This window comes from Vombatus ursinus, unplaced genomic scaffold (assembly GCF_900497805.2).
Source record: "Vombatus ursinus unplaced genomic scaffold, bare-nosed wombat genome assembly UNPS02014773.1, whole genome shotgun sequence".
NCBI lineage: Eukaryota > Metazoa > Chordata > Mammalia > Diprotodontia > Vombatidae > Vombatus > Vombatus ursinus.
This window is the reverse complement of record NW_020954551.1, coordinates 4,119,593-4,145,049: the sequence shown is the minus strand read 5'-3', so window position 1 is coordinate 4,145,049 and position 25,457 is coordinate 4,119,593. Positions and strand designations below refer to the sequence as shown.

Genomic DNA, 25,457 nt, shown 5'->3' with positions numbered 1-25,457 from the left:
TATTTGTAACTGAAATAGAATGTCAAAATTGATAGGTGGATTAAATGAGTTTTTTGAGTGTAAAATAATCCAGAATTGCATTCAACTAAATTAATGACTGGCAAAAACTGTTGTGTGTATGTTTAAAATCCATGGTATAGTTTTATATTAATAGTATGCTTATAATTTCTTGCATTGTGATTTTTTGGAAACCATGGTAGAAGAAATGATGTTAATTTGAAAAATGATACCTATCAAGGGATATAACTGTGTCGTTAGAAGATTAACTCCTTTTTTAATCTGAACATGGTGAAATTGAATTTTTGGTTTAAAATGTCTCAAGCATTTGCTTAGGTGTACTTTGCTTTAAAATTAGTAATAATGATAATAGTAATAATAGATTTTTGGGAACAGTTCCAAAGAACCTGTCAGGTCTCATCCATAAAGTTATTTGGGAACTTACCCCAGGTTCTTTGGATCTTCAGCCTTGGCATGGTCATAAAATCTTAGCAACTTTTGAAAGAAGAAGCTATAAGTACATAAGCAAAAAAAAAATCCTTATAAAATTTAAAATAATGACTTGGTTTACTGAGAAACTGAGGTCCTCTCCTTTCCAACACAAACATTCACAGCCAAAGTGGAGGATGACTTGAGTTTGCTTATAATACAGAAGCAATTTGTATGATGAATTTTCTGACTGTTGATTATGAAAATTGTGAAATTGCTCCCAGAATAGTATGTATTGAAGTTACGCCTTTACAACTTGAATTTAGGATTGTAGACCCTAGTTTTAAGGATGTTTCCTTTTTATCCTAGAGATTATTATCCAAGCTTACTATGACCATTATTTTTTGGGTTATGAGTGAATTGTCATATATTCACTTTATATGTAAAACTTTAGAAGGTGATTATTTTCTTAATTTTTAATGATTGATTTTTAGATCAAGATGTCTTTAAACTAGAAAAGAAAATGATAGATGAATGCATTTGGAAAGGAATTGTATGTATTTAATAAGTACTGAAGGTGAATGTTTTTATTTAGTGTTAAGAAGCTATTATTGCAACTTGAAGAACAACTATACCTTGGTCTAAATCAGAGGTGGGGAACCTGCAGCCTCTAGGTAGACATGTGGCCCTCTAAGTCCTCAAGTGTGGCCCCTTGCCTGAATCCAAACCTCACAGAACAAACCCCATTAATAAAAGAATTTGTTCTGTAAAACTCGGATTCAGTGAAAAGAATGTACCAAAGGACCTAAAAGGCCTTGAGGCCACCAGTTCCCCTACCCCTGAAACTGTTAGCCGTTGAACTTGCAAATGTGAGTAAAGGGTGTTTTATGCTGGTATGAAAACTGAATATTGCCTAGCTGGTGGCATGCAGTTAAATGAGAAGCCTCTTGAATCAGTTCGTCAGTACATAGGTCTTAGCCCCAGAATTAAACATAAGGAGAATTGCATTCTCAGTCACATTTAGGATATTTCCCAGAGCTTTGAGGATCATATGCACTTTGCTTCTGCCAAAGTGTATCTTTTTAATGTTAAAGTTTTTCCAGTGATGGTTTGTAATTACAAGTCATGAGATACCACAATCTCATAAAAATCAAAATGATTTTTAATTTTTTTTGAACGAAAAGGTATGTGGTATGCGTAGGCTTTAGCATGTTACCAGCACTGACTTGTTAAGAAATTAACAAGACTTCTGTGTAATTAGAGAAAGATCTAAGCTTATTATGCTTGGAGAATGCTTAGAGAGAATGAGAAACAATGGATAGTTAGCCCAAGTGGTGAATGGACATTCTTGAGATAATGAAGGGATAGATGAAGGAGGGAAGAAAGCAGGGAAGGAGAAGAGGGAAGGGAAGAGAGGGGACAGGATAGGAGGAGGTTGGAAGGTTTTCAAGTGCCAGGCATCATGCTTTGAGGAGGATACAAAAAAGACAGTCTCTGCCTTGAAGATGCTAACATTGTAATGAAGTAAGGTAGCATATTAAAGGAAGTGGAAAACCAGTGGAGAGGAAAGTGAGGATGATATGAGGAGGTATGAAAAGGGAGCATGGTTTTGATGTGCAGAAAGTCTGAGAAAAGACCGGAAGAAAAGTAAAGGTGGGCCAGCTGGGGTCTTTCCAAAAAATGGAAGCATCAAGAGGAACTCCCCAATGAGAGAAGGAGGCAAGCCTTGTTGAGGAATATCCCAGGGTGAGCAGGCCGCAGAAGTAGTTGGCTGTTCAGAGCGAGAAGCCCAAGTGCTGAGGGAAGGTCCAGGAGAAGCAGCAGTAGAGAAGCTACAGTTTCACAGTCCAGAAAGTGAGGTGAAGGACCAGGAGGAGAATGAAGGGAACAGTGGCCGCTTCTGTGTTGCCCCCATCCTCTGTTCAGGATTTATGGAAAGGCTGGGTACGAATAGCAGAGGATGGGAAATGTGAAAAGTGTCAGTGGCATGAGTTCTCACACCAGCAAAATAATGGATCCATTAAAGTATGTTTCATGCTTTGTTACGCCTGTCTCCACCCCATGTGCATTCAAACACTTTTCCTCCCTGTACAGACTTTTTATAGCCTTTAAGTCCCAACCAAGTCTTAGCTCTGTCACAAAGCTTTTTCAAAACAAATTTTCCTAGCTCACATCTTGTTCCTCTCTGAATTCACAACACTCTTTTTAGTACTTTTTCAGCAGTGTAGATTTATAATATCTCATATTATTGTCTTTTATTTTTCTTAAGTGTCATGTAATTTTAATGAGTATAATTTATTTTCACTGTCAACCCTCTAAGACTGAAAAGATTTTTGGTGATTCCAAACTGGGATTTATATTAAGGGAATTCAGAATTTGGCTTCTTGTGAAAAGATAATTATAGAGAAACTGCACATCAGTTTGATAGGAAATAGTTTTAATGTAAATTATTTTCAATATATGCAATTTATTAAAACATTAAAATGTTGAGTAATGTGGAATTTATAATTCTTATTTGTTGATGAATATCTTCAATTTTTTCCAAAAAAAAAAAACCCAACAGATCAGTTTATTAACAGAGGATCAGGCAGCGTACGAAACAGTAAGAATCAAGGTGTCTGTCACATTGCATTTGGATCCAAGGTGCTTGGACCACCTCCACCTTCTGGTAGAAGACATAGCATAAGAACATCTGGAGAGGTACGAGACCAGTTCAGAAAACCGTGTAAACATGGGTGACGTGGTATGGTGAGAGTGTGTTCTGGTATTGAAAAGCCAACTATAATATGCCCATAATATACCCCAGATAAGTACTCAGGAAACTTTCTGCATTATGAGAAAAGTACAAGTGAATAGAAAAGGTATCCTTTCCCCCCCACATTTACTGTTCATTTACTGACCCCCAAGTTTGTTACAGTGGGTCAGAGTTCACTTACGGATACCCTTATCCTTAAGGACCTTCCCTTTCTAATCTCGCATTGCATTTTTTTTTTTGCAACTCTATAATGCTCTTATAATATATGATTGCATAATGTCATTATCTCTCTTTATACTCTAGGTGGCAATCTCAGTGAGGTCAAGAATCATGTTTTTTCCTAAGCATTTTATTTCCCTCACCACCTGCGAAAGAGCTCTGCCCATAGTAGGGGCTTAATGTATAAATCAATTAATCCAATACATGTCAATAGCTCAAAATAAACTTTTAGACAGTGTTTTAATGCATATACATAAAATAAGCAGAAATTCAAAGATAAGACTCTACCTGCAGACATGCTCTTCCTTTTACTTTCAAACTGGGTTAGACATCACCATCTAGTAAACAAGCAAATTTTTGCACTTTATGATTTATATTTCACATGTGAAAAATAATATACCTGGGTAACTTTTGAAGTTTCTACCTTTTAAAGGGAAATAAGTACATTTTCATTTTCATTTGTCTGGTTTTTGTTTCCTTCCTGCTTATATACAATTATTTAACTTTGCCTAACTTTGTGGCCTTCCTTAACTCTGCCAGAAATGAAATAAATAAAAAAACATTGTCCCCATCTTCTTTCTGCTCCTGAGTATAATTTATGCTTTCATAAATGCAGTATATGTAGCAGGCAAATAATATAGACTCTGAAAATTCCCATAAACCCTTCTTAAACATACCTACAAATTCACTGCATCCTTGGGAAGTTCAGATCTTACCAAATGAGCTTTGAGTAAGGTGGCTTTCTCTGTACTTACTTGAAGCAATCTGGAGATGTGGGAAGAGCACTGATTATTTCATGAAAGGACCTGTATTCAGAACTTTGCCCAACTACATACTGTGTGACCGTGGGAAAGTCATTCAGCTCTCAGGGACTTAGTTTTCTCATTTGTAATATGTGGAAAGTAGGATTAGATAATTTAAGGTCTTTTCTATCTCTACATGTATAATCTTGTTATCCTAAGTAATTTGTATGTTTTTTTCTCCATTAAAAGTCTTTTTAAAAGCTAATATACTTTAAAATACAGTCTGTGAAGGTAAAATAGGCTGAATCAGTTATTTCATCTGACAGTCTCTGATCTTTCCTTATAGACTGTAAAATCCAGAAGTAGCAGAACTTGCCAGCAGCCTACTGTAGAAAAATGTACTAACCGGTCAGAAATGTCAAGCCTACAGTTCTATGAGTCAGAAGAGCAAGGAGACAAAGAAAATATTCATCTAGAAAAGCAGATTACACCTATTAATGGTAAGGAAGGCTTTATAAAGATTAACTCATCACTTCATTAGTAGACATGTTCTTTTGTTAGGAAATAGATCAATGGAAGTATTATTTTAACATTGCAAAGAGTAGGGAACTATTATGGAAATAATGTTTAGAATTTTTAATGATGCCCATAGTCATTACTGTGAGTGGCTCACAGTTTTCATGTTTGGGTTTCAGTTTGCCCCTTTAAAGAATCTTGTCTTTGGAATAAGAATTCTAAATGAGAACAAATTGCTGCTTTTTAAAAAATCACCAAGAATTTATGATTGATGCTTTTAAAAGAAAGTACAACAATTTATCAATTCACACTACTGGATTAGGAAGCATACTCAAAGTTTAAGGAAGTTTTATGTCTTCTTTTAAGATTCTTAAAAAGGAGGTTTTTAAGTCTACTCTTTTTGGAGGGGCAACAGACAAACTTTTGAAATTTCATCCAAAAAACATTATCTTAGATGAAACCAGTATTTTACTTGTGTTTTATTTTGCAGCATTTGGATCTAATTAGTAACCATTATCATTACACGTAATATCTTATGTAAAACAAATATAATATATAATAGGAAAGTGATAAGGAAAACAAATATAAAAAATTTAATTGCTTTAAAATTCTGCCCCCTAATCATATGTATGAAAGTTCTTCCAAATTTTTTCTAATCCTGATTTTAACTTCCAGCATCAAATAACCAAATCAGTATTTTATTTTGAATATTTTATTATGGAACATAAAATTAGAATTCAGAAGGAATCTGGAAGACCTCTTTCTGCATGTTAATTGTTGGAGGCAGCAAGGTGATGCAGTGCATACCATTAGGCAAGTCAGGAAGACTTAAATTCAGATCCAGCCTCAGATACTTAATAGCTGTGTGACCCTAAACCAATCACTTCACTTCCGTTTGCCTCAATTTTCTTATCTATGAAATGGAGGTAACAGTAGCACCTACCTCCCAGGGTTATTGTGAGATTCAAATGAGATAATATCTGTAAAGTACTTTACAAACTGTAAAGCTCTATTTTATTGTTATTATTGTTGTTATGACTTGTTATTTTTATCATATCATTCCAGAGTATAATATAGGTGAATGAAAATGGCATCCCTTAACCTTACGGTTTTTTTCATTACAGTAAAATATTAGGAATATTGTAGTTCACAGGTGAAGCCTATCTTTAGACTAGAATCTCAGTTGAAAAATCCTTTTCATCTGATATTTTCATGTGCTTTTGGAATCTATAGCATTACCATTATATATAAGGAAGTCATTTCAGAATCATCTTTTTTTGTGTAGTCAGAGCATTAGCTGGTTAGGACAGAGGTAAAATTCAGCATCAGTTTAGAAGAAAGGTTAAAGATGAGAAGATAGCTAGTGAAAAATTGCAGCAATTTTAATCTGACCTATTCATGTGATCCTTGAATATAAAAAATTTAGAAAGGGAAAGATGAAGATTTTCCCCTCAATTACCACCTTTTACTTGTGCAGTTTTGCTAATGCCAAACTATTGCTGAGGAGGGAAAGCTAAAAGAGCTCAGGAATCCCCTTGCCAGATAACCCTTGATCTCTTTGCCACGCCTGGAGATACGGCAGCCAGAATCAGCAGTCATTTAGAATACACACTCATTTGTCAAACCCTGCAGAGGAGGGTGGGCAGTGTTGCCTCATGCAGGGGTGATAAGCAGTGGCTAGGAACATGTCTAAAGATGCACTAGCATGCAACAAAAGGAGCCCCCCTCAGCCCAAGAGCATTCATCTGTGAATACGGGCGGCAGAAGGACAAGCAGACATTCAAGAGAAAGAACTCGTCATTGATTCTCCAGCAATCTGTTACCGCTGTCAAGGATGGAGAAGCCACCATTTTTGTACTCATAATATATCAATCCAAAGAAGTAAAAATGTCACTGAAGAAGACAGTATTGAGAAGTGGGTATGGGTTAAACTAAGTACATGCTGAGGAAATCCACCATGCTGGAGAAGACAGTCTTTAAAGTATTGGTTTTACAAGATGCCATAAGAATGGGAAAAAATTCAAATGATACTGACATTTAAAAAAAATTAGAGATGACATGTGCCATGTGTCTACTTTCTCATTTTTGTAAAAATCGTTATGATAATGATCTGTGTGTGTGCTTAATGAAAACATGAAAGGGAACCTTTTGCAAATACTGCTCTATAGAAAATCATATCTTTAGAGTTAGTTAGACAGTTGACAAAAAGTTCAGAAGAGTACAGTATCCTCTTATACTCTTGTATTTATTGTTTGTTGATTATCAAAAAAAAAAGAAAAAGAAAAAAGAAGAGGAAAAGGAGGAGTCAGTAAAGCAAAATACAAATGATGGGTCTTTCTTGCATATTTTAGGGATATACAAAATTTCTTGGCAAATATAACCACTTATGTGACTGTTCAGTGACAAAATGATTATTTATGTCAAGCAAGGCATGAAATAGAACAATGTGTGCTTGTTAACCACTGTCATAGTGGATGATACTGTTTATGAATAAAATTATTTTGGGTATCTCAGACCCCAGAATGTTATGGGACCTTTCCAGTGAGATCCACAATTATTTTAAAGCATATGATCTAGAATCAGTCTAAAAGTAGTTAAGTGCTTACTGAGTGCTGGATACTGTGCAGTTCACACAGGAAAAACTAAATGGATAAAAAATTTCTCTTGTCAGTCATACAAAACCATTTTTAGCATCACTTCATGGTAGCAAAGAATCAGAAACAGAAGGTGTGAACTCTGGTATATGAATGTAATGGACTAGTAATACATCATAAGAAATTTTGGGAATTACAAATTCAGAGAAACTAGGGAAAATTTTATATGAATTGATGCAGAGTGAAATGAACTGAATCAAGGGGACAGTTTCCATGATGACCAATATTGTATTTTCTTTTTTTATTTCTAATAGATTTAATATTTTATTTTCCCCAATTACATATAAAAGCAATATTTAACATTCATTTAAAAAATTTTTTTTTAGTTCCAGATTCTCTCTTTCCCTTCCTTTCCTCCCCCCTCCACCATTGAGAAGGCAATTTGATATAGGTTATGCATATGCAGTCATGCAAAACATATTTCTATGTTAGGATGACCAGCGTTGTAAAGAAAAATAACAGACTACAGAACTCAGATCAATGCAGTGACTGGTCAGGACTTCATAAGACCAATGATGTGGCATCTGCTTTCAGACTTGGCCAATTTGTTGACTATACTTAGTTGTAACAAAGGGAGAATTTCGGTTAGGAAAGGGCATGTTAGTAAGTATTGATGGAGATGCGTAAGTAGAGAGATAAAAGCTTTAATATGAGATAAAAATGAACAGAAGAAAGCGGAAGGAAGTTTGGAAGGATACACTAAGGCAACTTTGTTACTACTATGTTAAATTTAGTATACACTCAGAAAACTACATAACAGAAGTTTATAGTTTCATGTACAATCCCCTTTTCAATTTTTTGTATACTAAAACATTCAGGTTTCTTGATGATTACTAAGTTCACTATTTAAAAAAAAGTTTTTTAAAGAAAAAAATGGAAATGCCTATTGTCTAAATTGATGTGTAGTAAGATGGTAGTTCATCGAGTTGATACATCAGTAGATGTATTTGAAATAGTGCCTCAAACAAGACGCTGAGTTGAACTCGTATTTGAATAAGAGAAAGAGAGATCATGGATTGCATTTGGGATTGTGCAGTGCTTTTAACAATCCTAATTTGAAAACTATCTATAATCATATGAAAAAATGCTTTAAATGACTATTGATTAGAGAAATGTGAATTTAAATTACTCTGAAGTACCACCTCACATCTGTCAGATTGGCTAATGTGACCGAAAAGGAAATCCAACCATTTTGGAGAGTAGTTTGGAACTATTCCCAAAGGGCAATCAAACTATGTGTACCCTTTGATCCAGCAATAGCACTACTAGCTAGGTCTGTATCCCAAAGAAATCATAAAAAGGGGGAAAGGACCCACATGTACAAAAATATTTATAGCAGCCCTTCCCATGGTTGCAAATTATTAGAAACTGAGGAGATGCCCATCAGTTGGGGAATTGCTGTACATGCTGTGATATATGAATATAATGGAATGAGCTATAAGAAATGATGAACAGGCAGACTTCAGAAAAACTGGAAAGACTTATATGAATTGATGCTGAGTGAAGTGAGCAGAACCAAGAGAACGTTATACACAGTAACACTGTGCAACGATCAACTACGATTGACTTAGCTCTTCTCAGCGGTACAGTGATCCAAGTCACAAGAGTGGGGAACCTGCGGCCTCGAGGCTGCATGGGGCCCTTTGGGTCCCCGAGTGTGGCCCTTTGACTGAATCCAAACTTCACAGAACACATCTCCTTAATAAACGGATTTATTCTATGAAACTTGGACTCAGTCAAAAGGCTGCACCCAAAGACCCAGAGAGCCACATGTGGCCTCGAGGCCTCAGATTCCCCACCCCTGATCCAAGACAATTCCAAAAGACTCTCTTGATGGAAAATGCTGTCCACATCCAGCAAGAGAACTGTGGAGTCTGAATGCAGATCAAAGCATGCTATTTTAACTTTTTTTGTTTTGTGTTTTTTGTAGCTTTTCCTTTTTGTTGTTTCTTCTTACACAACATGACTAATAGGGAAATAATGTTTCCATGATTGTACATGTATAACCTATGTCAGATTGCTTGCCATCTTGGGGAGGGAAGGGAAGAAGGGAGGGAGGGAGAAAAATTTGGAACTCTGTATCTTGAGTGGATCTTCTATAGAAGAACATCAATGAATTACACAGGGATCAAAGGCATGGATGGATTTCACCTATGGAAGAGAGGTACCACTGGTAAGATGATAGATCCATTGAAATGGGTTGATTTACATTTTCTGTCATCAGGTATTATGTGTAGAAATACACGTGGTAATAATTCTCCTATGGAAACGTGATTTCAGAATTTAGGAATGAAAGCCCGTTTCCCATTTAGAGCTAAGTTATGCTGCTTCTTACACATCTTATAGGAGAATATTTCAAAAGTAATACTGTTAGGTACCTTTTTTTCCTTTTGCAGCATATAATTGTGTTATTTACTAGATTATCTCAAATTCTCATTGCATCCCGTGTTTTTGCCTTGTGTTCATTGATATGGTAACGGTATAGCTGATCTCCGTGTTATGCATCCACATCCCCCTCAAGAACCATTGGCAGATAAGAATAATAGTAGACGAAGATTACGGCTAAAAAGCACCAGCAAAGACAGAACAGAGACACCCAGTGGTATGGCACAAGTTTGACACTATCTTATATCTGTGGTTAATTCAGAGCAGTAGACTCTCTCTCTCTCTGTGTTGTAAAATCCAAAAGATTATGAATCAATTCACTTATAATATAAATGTCTATGCTACAGGGATTATGGAAATCAGACTTCCTATACAAAAATCGCTACTAGGGATAACAGAGATTTGTAGAATTAGAGGGTGCCTTGAGTGGTACAGAAACAAAGAGCTTTCCATTTTCCAGAGGAGAAACTGAGGAAACTTTACTCATTACTTTTCAATGTTACATATATGAAGATGTTGCCAGCAGGCTTTACTGAAACCTTTATGGATCCCTATAATTTTTCTTTTTTAATTTTTGTCTCCTTTTCCAAAGCAGAGCTAATGCTTTTTCTCTGGTCGTTGGCATACATTGTCATTTAGGCAGTTAGGTAGCTCAGTGGATAGAGTGTCCAATTTGGAGTCAGGAAGACCTGAATTCAAATCCTGCCTCAGACGCTTGGTAGCTTTGTGACCATGGGCAAGTCACTTAACCATTGTTTGCCTTTGTTTCCTCATCTGGAAAATGGAGATAATAATGGCACCCTCTTCCCTAGGTTGATCCTCAAATCAACTGAGGTAATATTTCTAAAAGGCTTTGCAAACGTTAAAGCACTGTATAAATGCTAGCTATGATTATTATTACTAAAAGGAGGGGAGAGGAATAAGCATTTGTTAAGTTGTGCCAGGCATTGTGCAAAGCATAGTAGTTATTATTAATTTTATTATTTCCTTTGTGTTTTCTTCCAAACTAAAGTATTTTTAAAAGCAAAAATCTGTGCACACATACCACGCACAAAAAACACAGAGTCATTCTTGTACTGCACTTGTTCGAACAGTTGAGTCGGTAGACAATAGTCTTAACTCTACCTTGCTATTTCATCAGTTTTAAGCAGTGAATAAGAGTACTGGAATCCTTTCTGTAACCATCTTTTGTAGCCTCTGAGATAGAATTTGCTCAGAAACCATAGCTTAGAAACAGCTGTAATTTAAAAACAACAAATTTACTCTGCTTTCAAGGCACCAAAGGAAAAGAATTTAAGACCTTTTTGAAGCACTTTTTTTGGCATTATAAATGATAAATGGCTGAGATTCTTGTGAATGTTTACTAGTTTATAAAGTTAGAAAAAGGAATCTACTTGAAATGGTTCATTTGATTTTAAAAAGGCCTATGAATGAAAAGGAAGTAAGAATCCATAAAATTACTCTTAAGTCATTACTTATGAATTATATAGTTACCATTCTAAAATAATTTTATACTATTATTAAGAAATTTGTAGCTTTTATGGATTTCATGTTGTAGGGATTTAGTAAATGTTTGTTGAGTTGAATTGAAAGTTCTGGAAAATGTTTATTCCCATCAAGGGAGCTCCTCAGGAAACAGCCGTAATGAAGATATAACACCAGCCAAGCTCACCACTGTATGCCATCAAAGAATGAACAGTGCAGTGACATTAAATGTCGCCAGTCATCAGCAACTATCTCCTCATCAAACAGGTTAGAGCCTCCATTCTGTCATATCTACTAACACCCAGCAAAATATTTCTCTGTAGTTTGGTGGAACCTCGGTGAATTTGCAATCACAGGAGCTGAACTTCAATCCAGTTCTCCTTACTATCTGACCCTAGGTCAGTCACATAACTTTTCTGGGCTTGTTTCTTTATCTGTTTAAAAAAAAAAAAAAAAAAAAAAAAGCTTCTTCTAGCTCTAGACCTTATGGCGTTGCTGTTATCCTTTGGGGGAAAAAATGGAAGCCATCTAGCACTCTTATTTTTTATAAATTCCATTTTCTAGGACAGAAACAACTTTTTGCCCATTCTTGTCCATTGCTATGATAGACAACATCTTGTTGACCTATTCAAAATAAAAAGTAAAATTGTGGAGTTTTCTGACACTTTTTCATTTAATGCCATCATTCTTTCAGAAGATTATCTGTTATTGTTTCTGCCATTCTGTTGTGTAACGAACGTAGCTGAGATCTGTGGCAGGGCACATCCACATATCTTGCCCAGCAGGTGTGCAGTACTTTTAGAAAGGCAAATTGTTTTTGAGCAAAGGAAAAGGGAAAACGAATGAATATTGTTTGTAGTTTGTCAGTCTTATTTATGCAATGTTGAAACCTTCATTAAAATGTTAGGCGCAATTAGAGTCTCTAGCATAAATCTGACTGTGTAGGGAAAACTAATTAGATGTTTAGGTGATCATTCTTGTATTTATCTTGTTTGCTGCAATATTGTGATTACATAGTAATTTACATATTTTCCTAAGAAAACACACCAAATTATTCATTACAATTGATATGGAAATAATTGGAGTAAAAATAAAATTCCAAAGTAACATGTGGTGTTCCGATAATAGAACTTGGAAAATAACTTTAAAAATTTTTTTTTTAATTTTTATTATTCAATACTACCTTTGATACTAGGTCACCAGAATTGTTTAACTTTATAACCAGTATTCCCATTATATCTTCCTTTAAGTTTTGCCAGTGATTTTGGCAGCATGGTGTAGTTGATAGAGAGCTACCCTCAGAGCCAGGAAGACCTGAATTCAAGATGTGCCCCTTAATCATACTCTCTTTGTGACCCACGTCCTTACCCTCTCAGTGCCTAGTGCCCTAGGCCATTCTCAGAATCGCAGAAAAAGTGCCAACCTGCATTGATAGAAAAACTCCCTATACCAGTGATCCCACAGTGAGCCTCCTGATTCCTGTCCCTATCCTTTGATTTTCCAGTTTATAGTAGCCATTTTAGATACGAGCTTTGTGAGATATATTTTTGTATGTCAGCCAAGAAGTATCTTTTGAGCACCTTCAAGGTGCCCAGAATCATACAAAGAGGCATTGAAATAGGGAAGGTCCCCCTTCCCTTTGAAAAATGCTTTTTCCAATCAATCTCTGTGTCAGAGATAGACAGGAGCCGAGCCTGGGCAGCCTTTCCCTTGTGCTGTCTCAGCTGCATTCTCAGATTCTCAGTTAGTCCCGTCTTCTCGTGGTTCATGTCAGCTGTTGAAATGTCCATACTGTACTGATCTCTCCCAATTATAAGAAGAGGCACAAAGCCATGGAGAATGCGCCAGCCTGCGGAGAGGCCACCTCTACCTGTCTTTGCTGTCGTTTTCAATATTTCATTACCTTAGCCAAAGAAAGGGGGAGTTTGTTTGCTAAGTGACCACAACTGTCCATTTACCTCTACTTAACTTAAGTTTCTTCATCTGTAAAATTTATCCTACTTACCCCACACAGAGTTGTGGTTCAGGGAGCCCCTCATTAGCCTGAGAGCCCTACAGAACTAGAAAGATAAGGAATGAGAAGACCTGAGGTTTCCCTCATATAAAGAACCAGGCACACTCATTTTGCAAGGGTGGCACCTTCTCTGCCGCTTAGCATCTTGGAGAATGACCCAGAGTCCTCCCTGAGAGGTGGACAACTTGGCTGGAGTCACACAGACAGACCCTGTGTGTGTCAGAGGTGGCAGATGAGCATTAGGTGGTGGGACATATGGGTTGGGGAGCTCAGGGGTTTAAAAGTGATGAGGTGGTGCTGTAACTAATACCTTGGCATTAGAGCCCAAGTCTTCTGATTCCAAATGGGGGTGTTCTTTCTACTACAATCCTTCAGTGTAATGCAGGTGATAATTGTTTTAGATGTCTACACGTCTTGATCACTTTTTCTTCTCTTCACTGAACAAGAATAATGAAGTAATCACTATCACTGTGGTCATTGACCTGTTGGTTAACTATCTGGCACCATTTGAGATGGCTGACAATGTTGTTGCACTTTTTTTTTCCAGTTGAGGATGCGATAAACTATGGTCACTTCAGTTCATCAGTAGTTCAGTCATACAGGGTATTAGCCTCAGACCCCTTGCCTAAAGTAACTTTTTATTGAGCAGTCCACTAATTATTGTCTTCATTTATCTTCCCTCCTGTCAGATGAGTGGGTATTTCCTGAAAATTACAGAGATCATTTTCCTTTGGACTCCAGCAAACAATCCATAACCGTGGAAGATGATTCCTGCAATAATTCACACCAGTTGCCAGAAAACAGCAAAAAAAATGGAAATAGCAGTCAAAGAGAGGAAACCCGAAGTATTCCAAATGAGATTTTTACATTTTCCTCAAAGCCGAGGTCCTTGCCTCACGGAAGGTGTCAGACTGTGTGTGCAGAAGGGGGCTTTCTGACGGATATGAAGGAGGACGACAGTGGGAAGAGGAGAGGAGCCCAGTTGGAAGATGATTTTTGTGGATGCGACAGCAGTGAAGAGGTACACAGCTTTGTGAATAAATTAGAAGTTCCTTTAGCTTAGCCCCCAGATCAGTGGGATGAGGGGAAAACTTGCCTGCTATTTATAAAAATATAGCTGATTGGAATGTCCATCAATCGTTATGCCTTGTTGTTATGGTAACTGACTGTTGCTAATTTTTTATTAGCATTCACCATATTTAGTTTTGTTGTGGAAGTGATTTTTACATTTTAATTATCATCTCTCAGAATAAAAAATAAAATGCAGCTGATTTTTCTTCTAATAAGGCTGATCAAACCTTTCAAAAACATTTTTTTTTTCTCTAAGGGTGTTACATTGCAGCTGCTAAGTCTTCTGAGCTGTGAGAATTCCTTCCTCTCATGTCCTTGTTTCACCTTAAACCTGTATGGGCTCCTTATTTTCTATATGGTCCCAATGTCTCTGAGATAAACTGGTTCAAGTTTAGGTAATGGGTCATGGATCAGTATAGTGTGTTATCTATTTTAGAATTATTCAGAATACAAATTTTTAAATGTCAGTTATGTTCATGGAAAGATTTTTAAACTCATTAAAATCAAATGGATACATTTGAAAACATGGGGTTTTTTTTTTTAGAGCTTACTACCTTACAGTAATCTTTTTGTCCTATTTTAAAATGAATTTACCTTTTAAACTGCTTCATGTTACTTAATGATGGAGATTTTATTTTTCCTACAAAAATGAGTTAATAAAAATAACTATAGGCATTTCTCACTTTACGTAAGTGGACTGTTCCTCAGACCCCTATGTAAAGTGGTTTTTATGTAATGCTGATTTACCTGTGGACGTGAGAAAGGGAGGGATGGAAGGAGACAGGAAGGGGGCTGTTGGCCCATGGATGGAGGAGGCTGGCACATGGTTCTAAGACATAGGGGGACCAGGGACAGAGAAGCAAGAGCAGGAGGGGAAACGTGGGGGCCAGCCATGTGGAGGCTAGGGTGGAACTGAGGGGAAGAACGTGTCGGGGGCAGACATTTGGGAGACGGGCGAGGATGGGTGACACACAGGGCCTGGGGACAGTCGTGTGGTCCTCATTTGGGCAGGTAGGTGGAGCGGGGGCAGAGGTCTCCTCTCTTGGCTCGGGAGGTCTCAAGCCAAATCCCTGATGCAGCCCAGTGGTTCCTGCTTTCACTTGGAGGGGTGGGGGGTGGAAGGCTACAGAGCACCAAGCCAAAGGGCAGGAGTAGGTGCCGTTATTATCCCCATTTCACAGATGAGGAAGAGATCAAATGACTTTTCCAGGGTCACACAGCAACTAAATATCTAAGGCAGAATTGAAACTCAGGATTTCTGACTCCAAGTACAACACTATTCACTGAACTGATTTGTGAGATTGTATTTCTTTTATTTCAACATTCATTTTTATAAGGTTCTGAGTTTCATGTTTTTCTCCGTTTCCTCACCTTTCCCCCCCAGTACAGCGGGCAATCTGGTATAGGTGCACATGTACAATCAGTTCGAACATATTTCCACATGATTCATGTGAAGAAACAGAAAGAATCAGAACACAAGGGAAAAACCATGGGAGAGAAAAAACAAAAAAAGTGAAAATAGTCTGCTTCGGTCCGCGTCCGTACTCCGTGGTTCTTCTCTGGACGTGGACAGCGTTTTCCGTCACGAGTCTCTTGGAAGTGTCGTGGATCGTTGTATTGCTGGGAAGAGCCAAGCCTGTCATAGTTGATCCTTGCACAGTGTTACTGTTACTGTGTACAATGTTCTCCTGGTTCTGCTCACTTCACTCGGCATCATTTCCTATAAATCTTTCCAGGTTTTTCTGAAGTCCGCCTGCTCATCATTTCTTGTAGCACAGCAGTACTCTGTTACATTCGTATACCACAACTTGTTCCGCCGTTCCCCAATTGATGGCCATCCCCTCTGTTTTCAATTTTTGGCAACCACAAAGAGAGCTGCTATCAATATTTTTGTACACGTGGGTCCTTTTCCCATTTTAATGATCTCTTTGGGATACAGCCCTGAAAGTGCTATTGCTAGGCCATAGGGTATGAACAGTTTGGTTATCTTTGGGCATAGTTCATCTTCACAACTCCACCAACAATGCATTGGTGTTCCAATTTTCCCACATCTTTCCTTTTTCTTTCTTTCTTTCTTTCTTTCTTTCTTTCTTTTTTTTTTTTTGATTAGGCAACGGGGTTAAGTGACTTGCCCAGGGTCACACAGCTAGTCAGTGTTACGTGTCTGAGGCCGAATTTGAACTCAGGTCCTCCTGAATCCAGGGCCAGTGCTCTATCCACTGCACCACCTAGCTGCCTCCCCCATCTTTTCTAACATTTATTTTCCTTTACTGTCATATTAGCCAATCTGATACATATACTGTAGTACCTCAGAGTTGTTTTAATTTGCATTTCTCTAATCAATAGTGTTTTGGAGCATTTTTTCATATGACTATAGATAGCTCTGATTTCTTCATCTGAAAACTTCCTGTTCATATCCTTTGACCATTTATCAGTTGGGGAATGACTTGCATTCCTATAAATTTGACTCAGTTCTCTATATTGAGAAATAAGGCCTTTATCAGAAACACTGGCTGTAAAAATTGTTTCCCAGCTTTCTGCTTTCCTTCTAGTCTTGGTTGCATTGGTTTTGTTTGTACAAAACCTTTTTGATTTAATGTAATCAGAATTATCCATTTTGTGTTTCATAATGTCCTCTATCTCTTGTTTGGTCATAAATTCTTCCCTTCTCCGTAGATCTGACAGGTAAACTGTTCCTTGTACTCCTAATTTGCTTTTGGTATCATCCTTTATGTCTTCATCATGTACCCGTTTTGAACTTATCTTGTTATACAGTGTAAGATGTTGGTCTGTGCCTAATTTCTGCCATACTCTTTTCCAGTTTTCCAAGCAGTTTTTGTCATATAGTGAGTTCTTATGCCAGAAGTCTTTGGGTTTATCAAACAGTAGATTATTACAGTCATTTACTACTGTGTCTTGTGTACCGAACCTATTCAGCTGATCCACCACCAAATAGTTTTGATGATTGCTGCTTTGTGATACAGTTTTAGATCTGATACAGCTAGGCTACCTTCCTTTGCGTTTTTTTTAATTAATTCCTTGATATTCTTGACCTTCTGTCCTTCCAGATGAATTTTATTAATTTTTTTCTAGCTCTATAAAATAATTTTTGGTAGTTTGATATGGCACTAAATAAGTAAATTAATTTAGGTAGAATTGTCATTTTTATTAAATTAGCTCAGCCTACCCATGAGCAATTGTTATTTTTCCAATTGTTTAGATCTGACTTTATTAGTGTGAAAAGTGTTTTGTAATTGTGTTCATATAGTTCCTGGATTTGTCTTGGCAGGTAGACTCCCAAGTATTTTATATTGTCTGCAGTTATTTTAAATGGAAAATTCTCTTTCTATCTCTTGCTGATGGGCTTTGGTGGTAAAATATAGAAGTGCTGATGATTTGTATGGGTTTATTTTATGTCTTGCAACTTTGCTAAAGTTGTTAATTATTTATTTCAAGTAGTTTTTTAGTTGGTTCTCTAAGATTCTCTGAGAATACCATCGTATCATCTGCTAAGAGTGATAGTTTTGTTTCCTTCTTGTCTATCCTAATTCCTTCAATTTCTTTTTCTTCTCTTATTGCTAAAGTCAACATTTCTAGTACAATATTTAGTAATGTATTAATGGGCTAAGTTGAGCTCTTCCTCCCTAATATCTCTGACAATTCTTGTGCATTTTAATTGTCACCTTAACCTTCATCTACTAGTAAGAGTGCCTCTGCCTTAGGAGTACTGCTGCCACAGTGGCATGCCTTGTGCATTATTCTTATGGCTTATGGCATTAAATCTGTTTTCCATTTGATTACTGACAGTTGGGTTTAAATGAATATTTAATGTTTAATCGTTCCTTCGTCTCAGCTTTGTAGGGGCCAGGACTGTGTCATTTTGTCTTTGCGTTCTCGGAAGCTGGCCCAGTGCCTGCCACATAGAAGGAACTTAATAAGTGCTTGTTGAGTGACCGTTTGGTCCAGATTGTTGTTGTTCAGGTGTTCTGTCCTGTCTGAATCTTCGTGATCCTGTATGAAGTTTTCTTGGCAAGAATACTGGAGAGGTTTGCCATTTCCTTCTCCGGTGGACTCGCCCAGCGCCACATAGCTAGTGAATGTCTGAGGCTGGATTTGAACTTCCATCTTCCTGACTCCACACCCAGCATTTTATCCACTGAGCCATCTAGCTGCTTCTTGGTCCCAATTATTCATCTATAAAAACACTGGTATTTTGTATGTCTTGAAATGTAGCTTGCCCCACAAAGCAAAGTGGTTATTTCTAGTTAGCTCTCTAATTAGATCTATGTAAAACCCATTTTAGAGAACTAAAACCCAAAATATCTACTATGGGGCCCTTTTTTAGATTAGCCTTCGAGTCACACAATTGCCGAATCTTCCTTTCATTTGAGCCGTGTGAGATCATCTTTATAAAGTGCCTGGCGCAGAAGAGGCGCCATCTAAATGCATGTCCCCTCCCCAGCCCCGTGTGCCAGCCGCATTCCAGCCAGAGTGGCCGCCTCTGGTCCCCATGCATGACGTTCCGTCTCGTCTCTGTGTCTCTGCTTAGCCGTGCTCCTGCCTGAAGTATTTTCCTTTTCCCCTTCAGCGCTTAAGCCGGGTGCCGAGTGGGACGAGGGTAGGTTCTGATGCCCCGTGTTGGTGACTTTACGTATATTTTGCATGTACTTTTCTGCACTTATTCCTTAGCCCCTGTAGAGTATGAGCACCTTGAAAGTGGGGATTCTTCACATTTATCTCTGCATCCCCTGAGCTTAGCACAGTGCCTGGCACATCATAGGCACTTAATAAATGCTTGTCAAATAAACGCGTGCATGGATGCAAAAAAAAAAAAAGACTGTATTACTGTATTCAGTGCTTACTCTGCCAAGCACTGAAGGTGCAGACACACACTGTCAGGAAAGCCCTTGCCCTCAAGAGACTGACATTCGAATAGTGCAAGACAAAGCACCTACAGGAGCGGTGCACACAGTAGGACGTTTTACAGCAGGGCTTCATCGGGATGCTCATTGGAGTCACCAGCCAATTAATGACTGCCTCCTTCTGAGGAGTGACAGTGTTGGCTGATTACTCTTCTCGGAACTAAAGTTGAAAAGGAAGGAAATGAGGAAGATCAGGGTACATAGAGTCAACAATCAGCATTTATTAAGCATCTTCTATGTGCCAGGCACTGTGCTAAACACTGGGGATATAAGTAAGAAAAAGGAGCTTATAGTCTAATGGGGAAGACAACCCTCAAAAGAAGCTCAATAGGGGGAGGTGCCATAGGGTGCCCTAAGCGAGAGTGTGAACCGAGCAGAGCCACTGACGGGAAATGAAGTCAGCCAGAAGGCTCTCGCAAAAGGGAGGCTTTAGGAGGACTTTATGGCCACCTTCCAGTCCTCCAGGCAAAGGGGAGGGAGAACTAGGGGTGCTGAGGAGGGATCGACTATTAAAGCTAAATCCATTGCCATGGTGATGAGTTTATACTTTGGTCTATGTGAGTTAGTGTGGCAGAAAGAGGGCCAGGAGTTAGTGTGAGGGGTCTGGGCTGGCCAAACTCCCTTCTATCCATTGTCCCCCCATGAGACTCTCTTGTTTACTTGTGTTTATATCCCTAGCCCTTAGTACAGTGCTTGGCACGTAGCACCTAGCAAGTACTCATTCATTTGTTCATCCATTCATTTATTGCCAGGAAGTACCATGGTTGGTCTGGAAATGGCGAAGCTAACCAGGGTCCCAGGGCAAATGTTTGAGTTGCAGGATAGAGTGGAGGCCAACACACAGGACTGTGGTAGCACAAAGTGAGTAAATGAATGAATGATTGAGACTTGGCTATCAGAATGTGCATTCAGTCGGTGAACAGGTGAAAGCTTGGACAAAAGTTAGATAGAGCTCATGTTGCCTTGCCCAAGGCTTTCACCTGCCAAATTAAAATTATCTTCAGAAACATACAGGAATGTTACAGGCTTGCTTTGTCACACAGCTCTTAAATAAATCAAAACTTTTTTTTTCATGGTTGTCATAATTAAAAGATCAGTGTTAATAAAAATAAACAATATCATCCACTTTGACAAAGACTAAAAAGCAGCTTCTGAGTTCCAGAATATTAAAGTTGTTGGTTATACAAAAGAAAGGGCATCCCATCTGTTCCAAGGAGGTCCTCAAGAATCATTAGAATGCTCTTTTAAAAAATTACAACCCAGCAAGAGCAATCAGTTTTATGTATTCCGAAATTGTTGTCCAAATGACCATCTGCATGTCCTTTTAAGGAATATAGTTTAACTGTAGAAGTGCTAATTCCTTGGGGAAATCATTCTCATTTTCAGTATACATATGCTAAGCTACAATTAATCAGGCAAACTATATTGATGTTACTGGCACAATTGCACAATTGAATATTTAACAAACAAATGTTCCTTTGCCTAGGAGAAAAATAATCCAAGAGATTTGGAACTTTAAGAAAATGTATTATGTTAAATCAATATTTTAAATTTCTGATTTAGAGAATCAATTTGTATTTGCTGGATAAACAGCATGACAACTTCTTTAATACTCTAAAAAATTACACTAACTTGTTTTAATAGGATGAGATTAGAGCAGGGGTTTTTAAGTAGCACATAATGAACAAAAAGAAGAAGAATGTCATTATCTCTGAAATTCATACTAAAACAGAATTTGTAACTTCAATGCATTTACCTTCTAATAACATTAGCAACTAAATTTTTAAAATATATTAGGTGTTTGGAATTTATTACATTACACTTGTAGTTTTCTCATTGCATCTATCAAAGTTGCATAAACATTAACAATCAGGAAATATGTGTTTTTAGAGGCACGGTTCAGTTTTATAAATTTCATGTTGTATCAGAGTTTTACCAGATTTTTTTTATTTCTCTTATTTTTACTCCCCCTCCCCAAAAGGAAATCAGGATAAACTAAAATATTACCCAGTGTTAATTTTAGTCTAATTTTCCAAATTGGCTTTTTTTTTACCCTCATTTTTCCTATTTGACTATAGGGTGTACAAGATTTGTCTTGGAATTTATAGTTGAGAAAACTTCTGGCACCTATCTTAAATTCTCATGTGAGTAATTCCTTCCAAGGCACAGCTCATACCTGAGTCACACCTTTTTATTTTGCATAATTCTTAACCATGGTCCTCCCACAAATCTTCCATAGATCTACACATTGTACTAGAAGCCTTCCTTTAACCTAGCTCTTTATGACATTAACATGGGTCCCTTTGTTATCCTTTCCACCCCTCTACCAGTTCACCTTCTTTTCCAGTCCTGCGTTTCCTAAATAATGTCTTTAAAACCACCTCTTGCATGAGTCATTACTGCCATGTGCTGGGACCCCGTATTGCCCAACGTCTCTCTCTCCATTGTTATGTGGAGTATCCCATTTTGATTCTTAGAATATTGTAGTAGTCAGTGATTGCCATTTGGCATCAGCAAATTAATACTGATATTAAAAAATGGGGGTTTGTATCAGAGGACAGTTTGAGGTCATTGAAAGCACTGCTTATTTTTATACTAGCAGTCTAGCTTGCTCATTGATGGACTAACCCAGTGATCTGCCCCTACAACATACATGCCACATTCTTCATCATTTTAGAGTCTTCTGGTACCATTTTTACAAATAGCACGGAGCAGTGTATAAGTAATGGTGGCGCTACATAGTCAATAGAATACTGAGTCATGCATGTGATAAAATTACCATGACTCCACTTAGGCATAGACAAGCACAAAATCTTTCCTCAATAATAAACCCATGGAAGGAAATGTGTGTGTGTGTGTGTGTGTGTGTGTGTGTGTGTGTGTACATATATAAACATGTATAGGTATATGTTTATGTATATAGATCTATATATGCCAGCTGTTATGTCATATCCTCTCACTAGAAGCCACATACTATTGGCATTTTATACATAAAAATCTGTCATACTTGGATTCCACGTTTTCAGAGGGGGTGGGGTGTTCTTATGGGAAAGACAGACAACCTATGGAATTTTTTTCTGTGGTTGCCACTGTCAAAGGAGTTCAAAAAATCTGATGATGGCAGGGGTACTGTGTTGATCTAAGAATGCCTAAGGAGGATGTCTTTTCCAAAGAGCCCCTGAATTTTGATTGGCATGCAGTACATTATCCTACAACTTTGTTGCCCAGTGATGGAGATAGATATGAAAGTTAAATGGGCCAAGGAAAGGATTCCCCCACCCCTAACTTAGCTCCACTCCTGATTGAGTTTTCAGACCTACAGAAAGTGCTTGAGAACCATGGCAGTCTACAGCTACTGAGTATTGGGTGTCCTCTAGTGCCAGGTCTAAAAGCCTGCCTTGAACCTAAGAAATCCCTTTTCCAGGGTTATATAATCCTACGCCATTGGGAATAGATGCAAGGCACAATATAAGGTGGACTCTGTGTTGGTCGAGACCAATCACCAGACACCTGGGCTATTGCTATAGCTGCTGATGGGTCTGCCTCCTCACTCCAGTCCATCCTCCATTCAGCCACCGAAGTGATTTTCCTACAGCACAGGTCCAATAGTGTCAACCCTACTCAGTAAACTCCAGTGGCTTCCCGTTGCCTCTAGGAGCAAATATAAAATGCTTTGTTTGGCATTTAAAGAAATATACTCTTAGATCCACTGAAATTGGCCCCCTGGCTGTTCCCTAAACAAGACATGCCATCTCTCAGCTCTAGGCATTTTCTCTTGCTTTCTGCCATGCCTGGAACCCTCTCCCTCCTTCACTCTGACCACTGATGTCCCTGACTTCCTTTAAATCCCCACTAAAATCCGCCTCCAACAGGAAGCCTTCCCTAAACCCTCTTAATTCCAGTGCCTTCCCTCTGTTAATGATCTCCTCTTTATCCTGCTTGTAGCATGCTTTGTATACATTTGTTTGCATGTTGTCTCTCCCATTAGATTGTAAGCTTCTTGAGGGTAGGGATTGTCTTTTGTATCTCCATCACTTAGCATAGTGCTTGATACATTACAGTCATTCTTTAGTTGTGTTCTTGGCAAAGATACTAGAGGGGTTTGACATTTCCTTCTCCAGCTCATTTGGCAAATGAGGAAACTGAGGCAAACAAGTTTAAGTGACTTGCCCACAGTCATATAACTAGTAAATGTCTGAGGCCAGATTTGAACTCAGGAAGATGAATGTTCTTGACTCCAGGCCCGACACTCTATCCATGGAGCCTCCTAGCTGCCCCATCTGATGCATAGTAGGTGTTTAATAAATGTTGAATGATTGGATTGACTGATTGATAGAGGATGGTACCACCACAAAGAAATGCTGGAGTTTAGGGGTTATCTGTGGTATAAGGGAGGAGGATTGACACATCTCAGAATGCATAATTCTTGGTAACCTTGTGAGTCTCTTTCTTTAGAAATGGTCTCTCAGGAGCTAGAAATCCTGGCAGGTCCTCAGCATAGCCAGATTTCTCCCAAGGGCTTACCCAGTTGCCCAAGGGTTAGGGAGTTTATGCTAGCTGTCACTCAAGCCAAAGTGTTCCATGTTTCTGCCACCATCATCCTTAGGCTAGTTTTCTCTCAACCTAGAAAATGTCACCTTGTTCTTACAGAGCTAATGACTCTGCCTCAGTTTCTGTGCTGAGCCCTAGTTGAGACTAGCAATGAAATGGGAAATTGAGAAGGTGGGCAATTCTAGCATAGTCATTATCAATATGGGAGAATTAGATGGCATTCTTGAAATGCCCTTAGATGGCATTAGTTAGAAGGCAAGTCGTTAGTTGTCCAAAAAGCCTGAGCTGAAGTGGGATCACCAACAAGGTGGGGATTGAAAGGAGAATTCTTGCTAGGCATCCAAAGCACAAAAGAGTCAGTCTGATCCAATAGCATGGCTGTGACCCTGATTGTGAACAGAATCAGGGAGATGGGATAGATTGCCTTGACTAGGATGAAGTTCAAACAATTCTGAAACTATTTGCTGAGGCAAAGCTCTGTGCTTGGTGGACAAAGATGAATAGCAACAATTCCTGCCCTCAGGGTGCATTCAGTCTAATAGGAATGAGATGCATATTCAAAGAACTATAATGCAGTTTAAAATAGAATGAATGCATCAGCTTGAAAGTTCTAGGAGGAAAACAGAGAGGAGAGATTACTTCTAGCTTTCATCAGAAGAGTTCTGGAATGTTTCATGAAGTGTATAGTACCTGAACTCAGCTTTAGAAGGAAGCAAAGGATTTCAGCAGGAGGAATACAGAAGACAATTCATTCCAAGTATGGGATGTTGTATGTGTGAGTTCTTGTCTCAAAAGCTTAGATCTTTGGGTTTATCAAACATGAGCTTACTATAGTCATTTACTACTGGCTATTGTGTACCTAATCTATTCCACTGATCCACTCTTCTCTTTCTGGTTAGTACCAGATTGTTTTGATGATTACCACTTTGTAAGATCTCCTACAGCTAGGCCACCTTCTTTCACATTTTTTTTCCCATTGATTCCCTTGATACTTTTGACCTTTTGTTCTTCCAAATTAATTTTGTTATTATTTTTCCTAACTCTATAAAATAGTTTTGGTAGTTTGATTGATGTGACCCTGAATTAATTTAGGTAGAATTATCATTTTTATTATATTGTATCAACCTACCCATGAACAACTAATGATCTGACTTTATTTGTGTGAAAAGTGTTTTATAATTGTGTTCATATAGTTCCTACTTTTGTCTTGATAGGTAGACTTCCAAGTATTTTTTATGGTCAGCACTTATCTCAAATGGAATTTCTCTTTATATCTCTCCTGCTGGACTTTGTTGGTAATATATAGAAATGCTGAAGTTCTTAATCATTTCCACTAGTTTTTTAGTTGATTCTCTAGGATTATCTAAGTATATAAGTATATAAGTTTGGCTTTATCACTGCCTATTCGAATTCCTTCAATTTCTTTTTCTTCTCTTATTGCTGTAACTAGCATTTCCAGTACAATGTTGAATAATAGTGGTGATAATGGGCATCCTTGCTTCATCTCTGATTTTATAGGGAAGGAGTCTAGCCTATCACCATTATAGGTAATGGTTGCTGATGGTTTTAGATAAATACTACTTATCATATTGAGCAAAGTTCCATTTATTACTATACTTTCTAGTGTTTTTAATAAAAATGAGTATTGTATTTTGTCAAAAGTTTTTTCTACATCTATTGAGATGATCATGTGATTTTTGTTGTTTTTGTTATTGA

General features: G+C 37.8%; 1 protein-coding gene across 3 annotated transcripts in view; it reads left to right on the top strand.

Annotated features, from left to right (window-relative positions):
- CUNH3orf67 (chromosome unknown C3orf67 homolog) overlaps positions 1-25,457 on the top strand; it is a 215,966-nt gene that overhangs the window by 94,845 nt on the left and 95,664 nt on the right. For 2 of the 3 annotated variants that reach the window (XM_027863911.1, XM_027863913.1), the window contains exons 8-12: positions 2,990-3,126; positions 4,490-4,643; positions 9,799-9,915; positions 11,319-11,450; positions 13,887-14,218. In XM_027863911.1, the coding sequence (XP_027719712.1) occupies positions 2,990-3,126; positions 4,490-4,643; positions 9,799-9,915; positions 11,319-11,450; positions 13,887-14,218 (872 nt within the window). The remainder of the gene's footprint in view (positions 1-2,989; positions 3,127-4,489; positions 4,644-9,798; positions 9,916-11,318; positions 11,451-13,886; positions 14,219-25,457) is intronic. The other variant, XM_027863912.1, reaches the window with a different exon arrangement.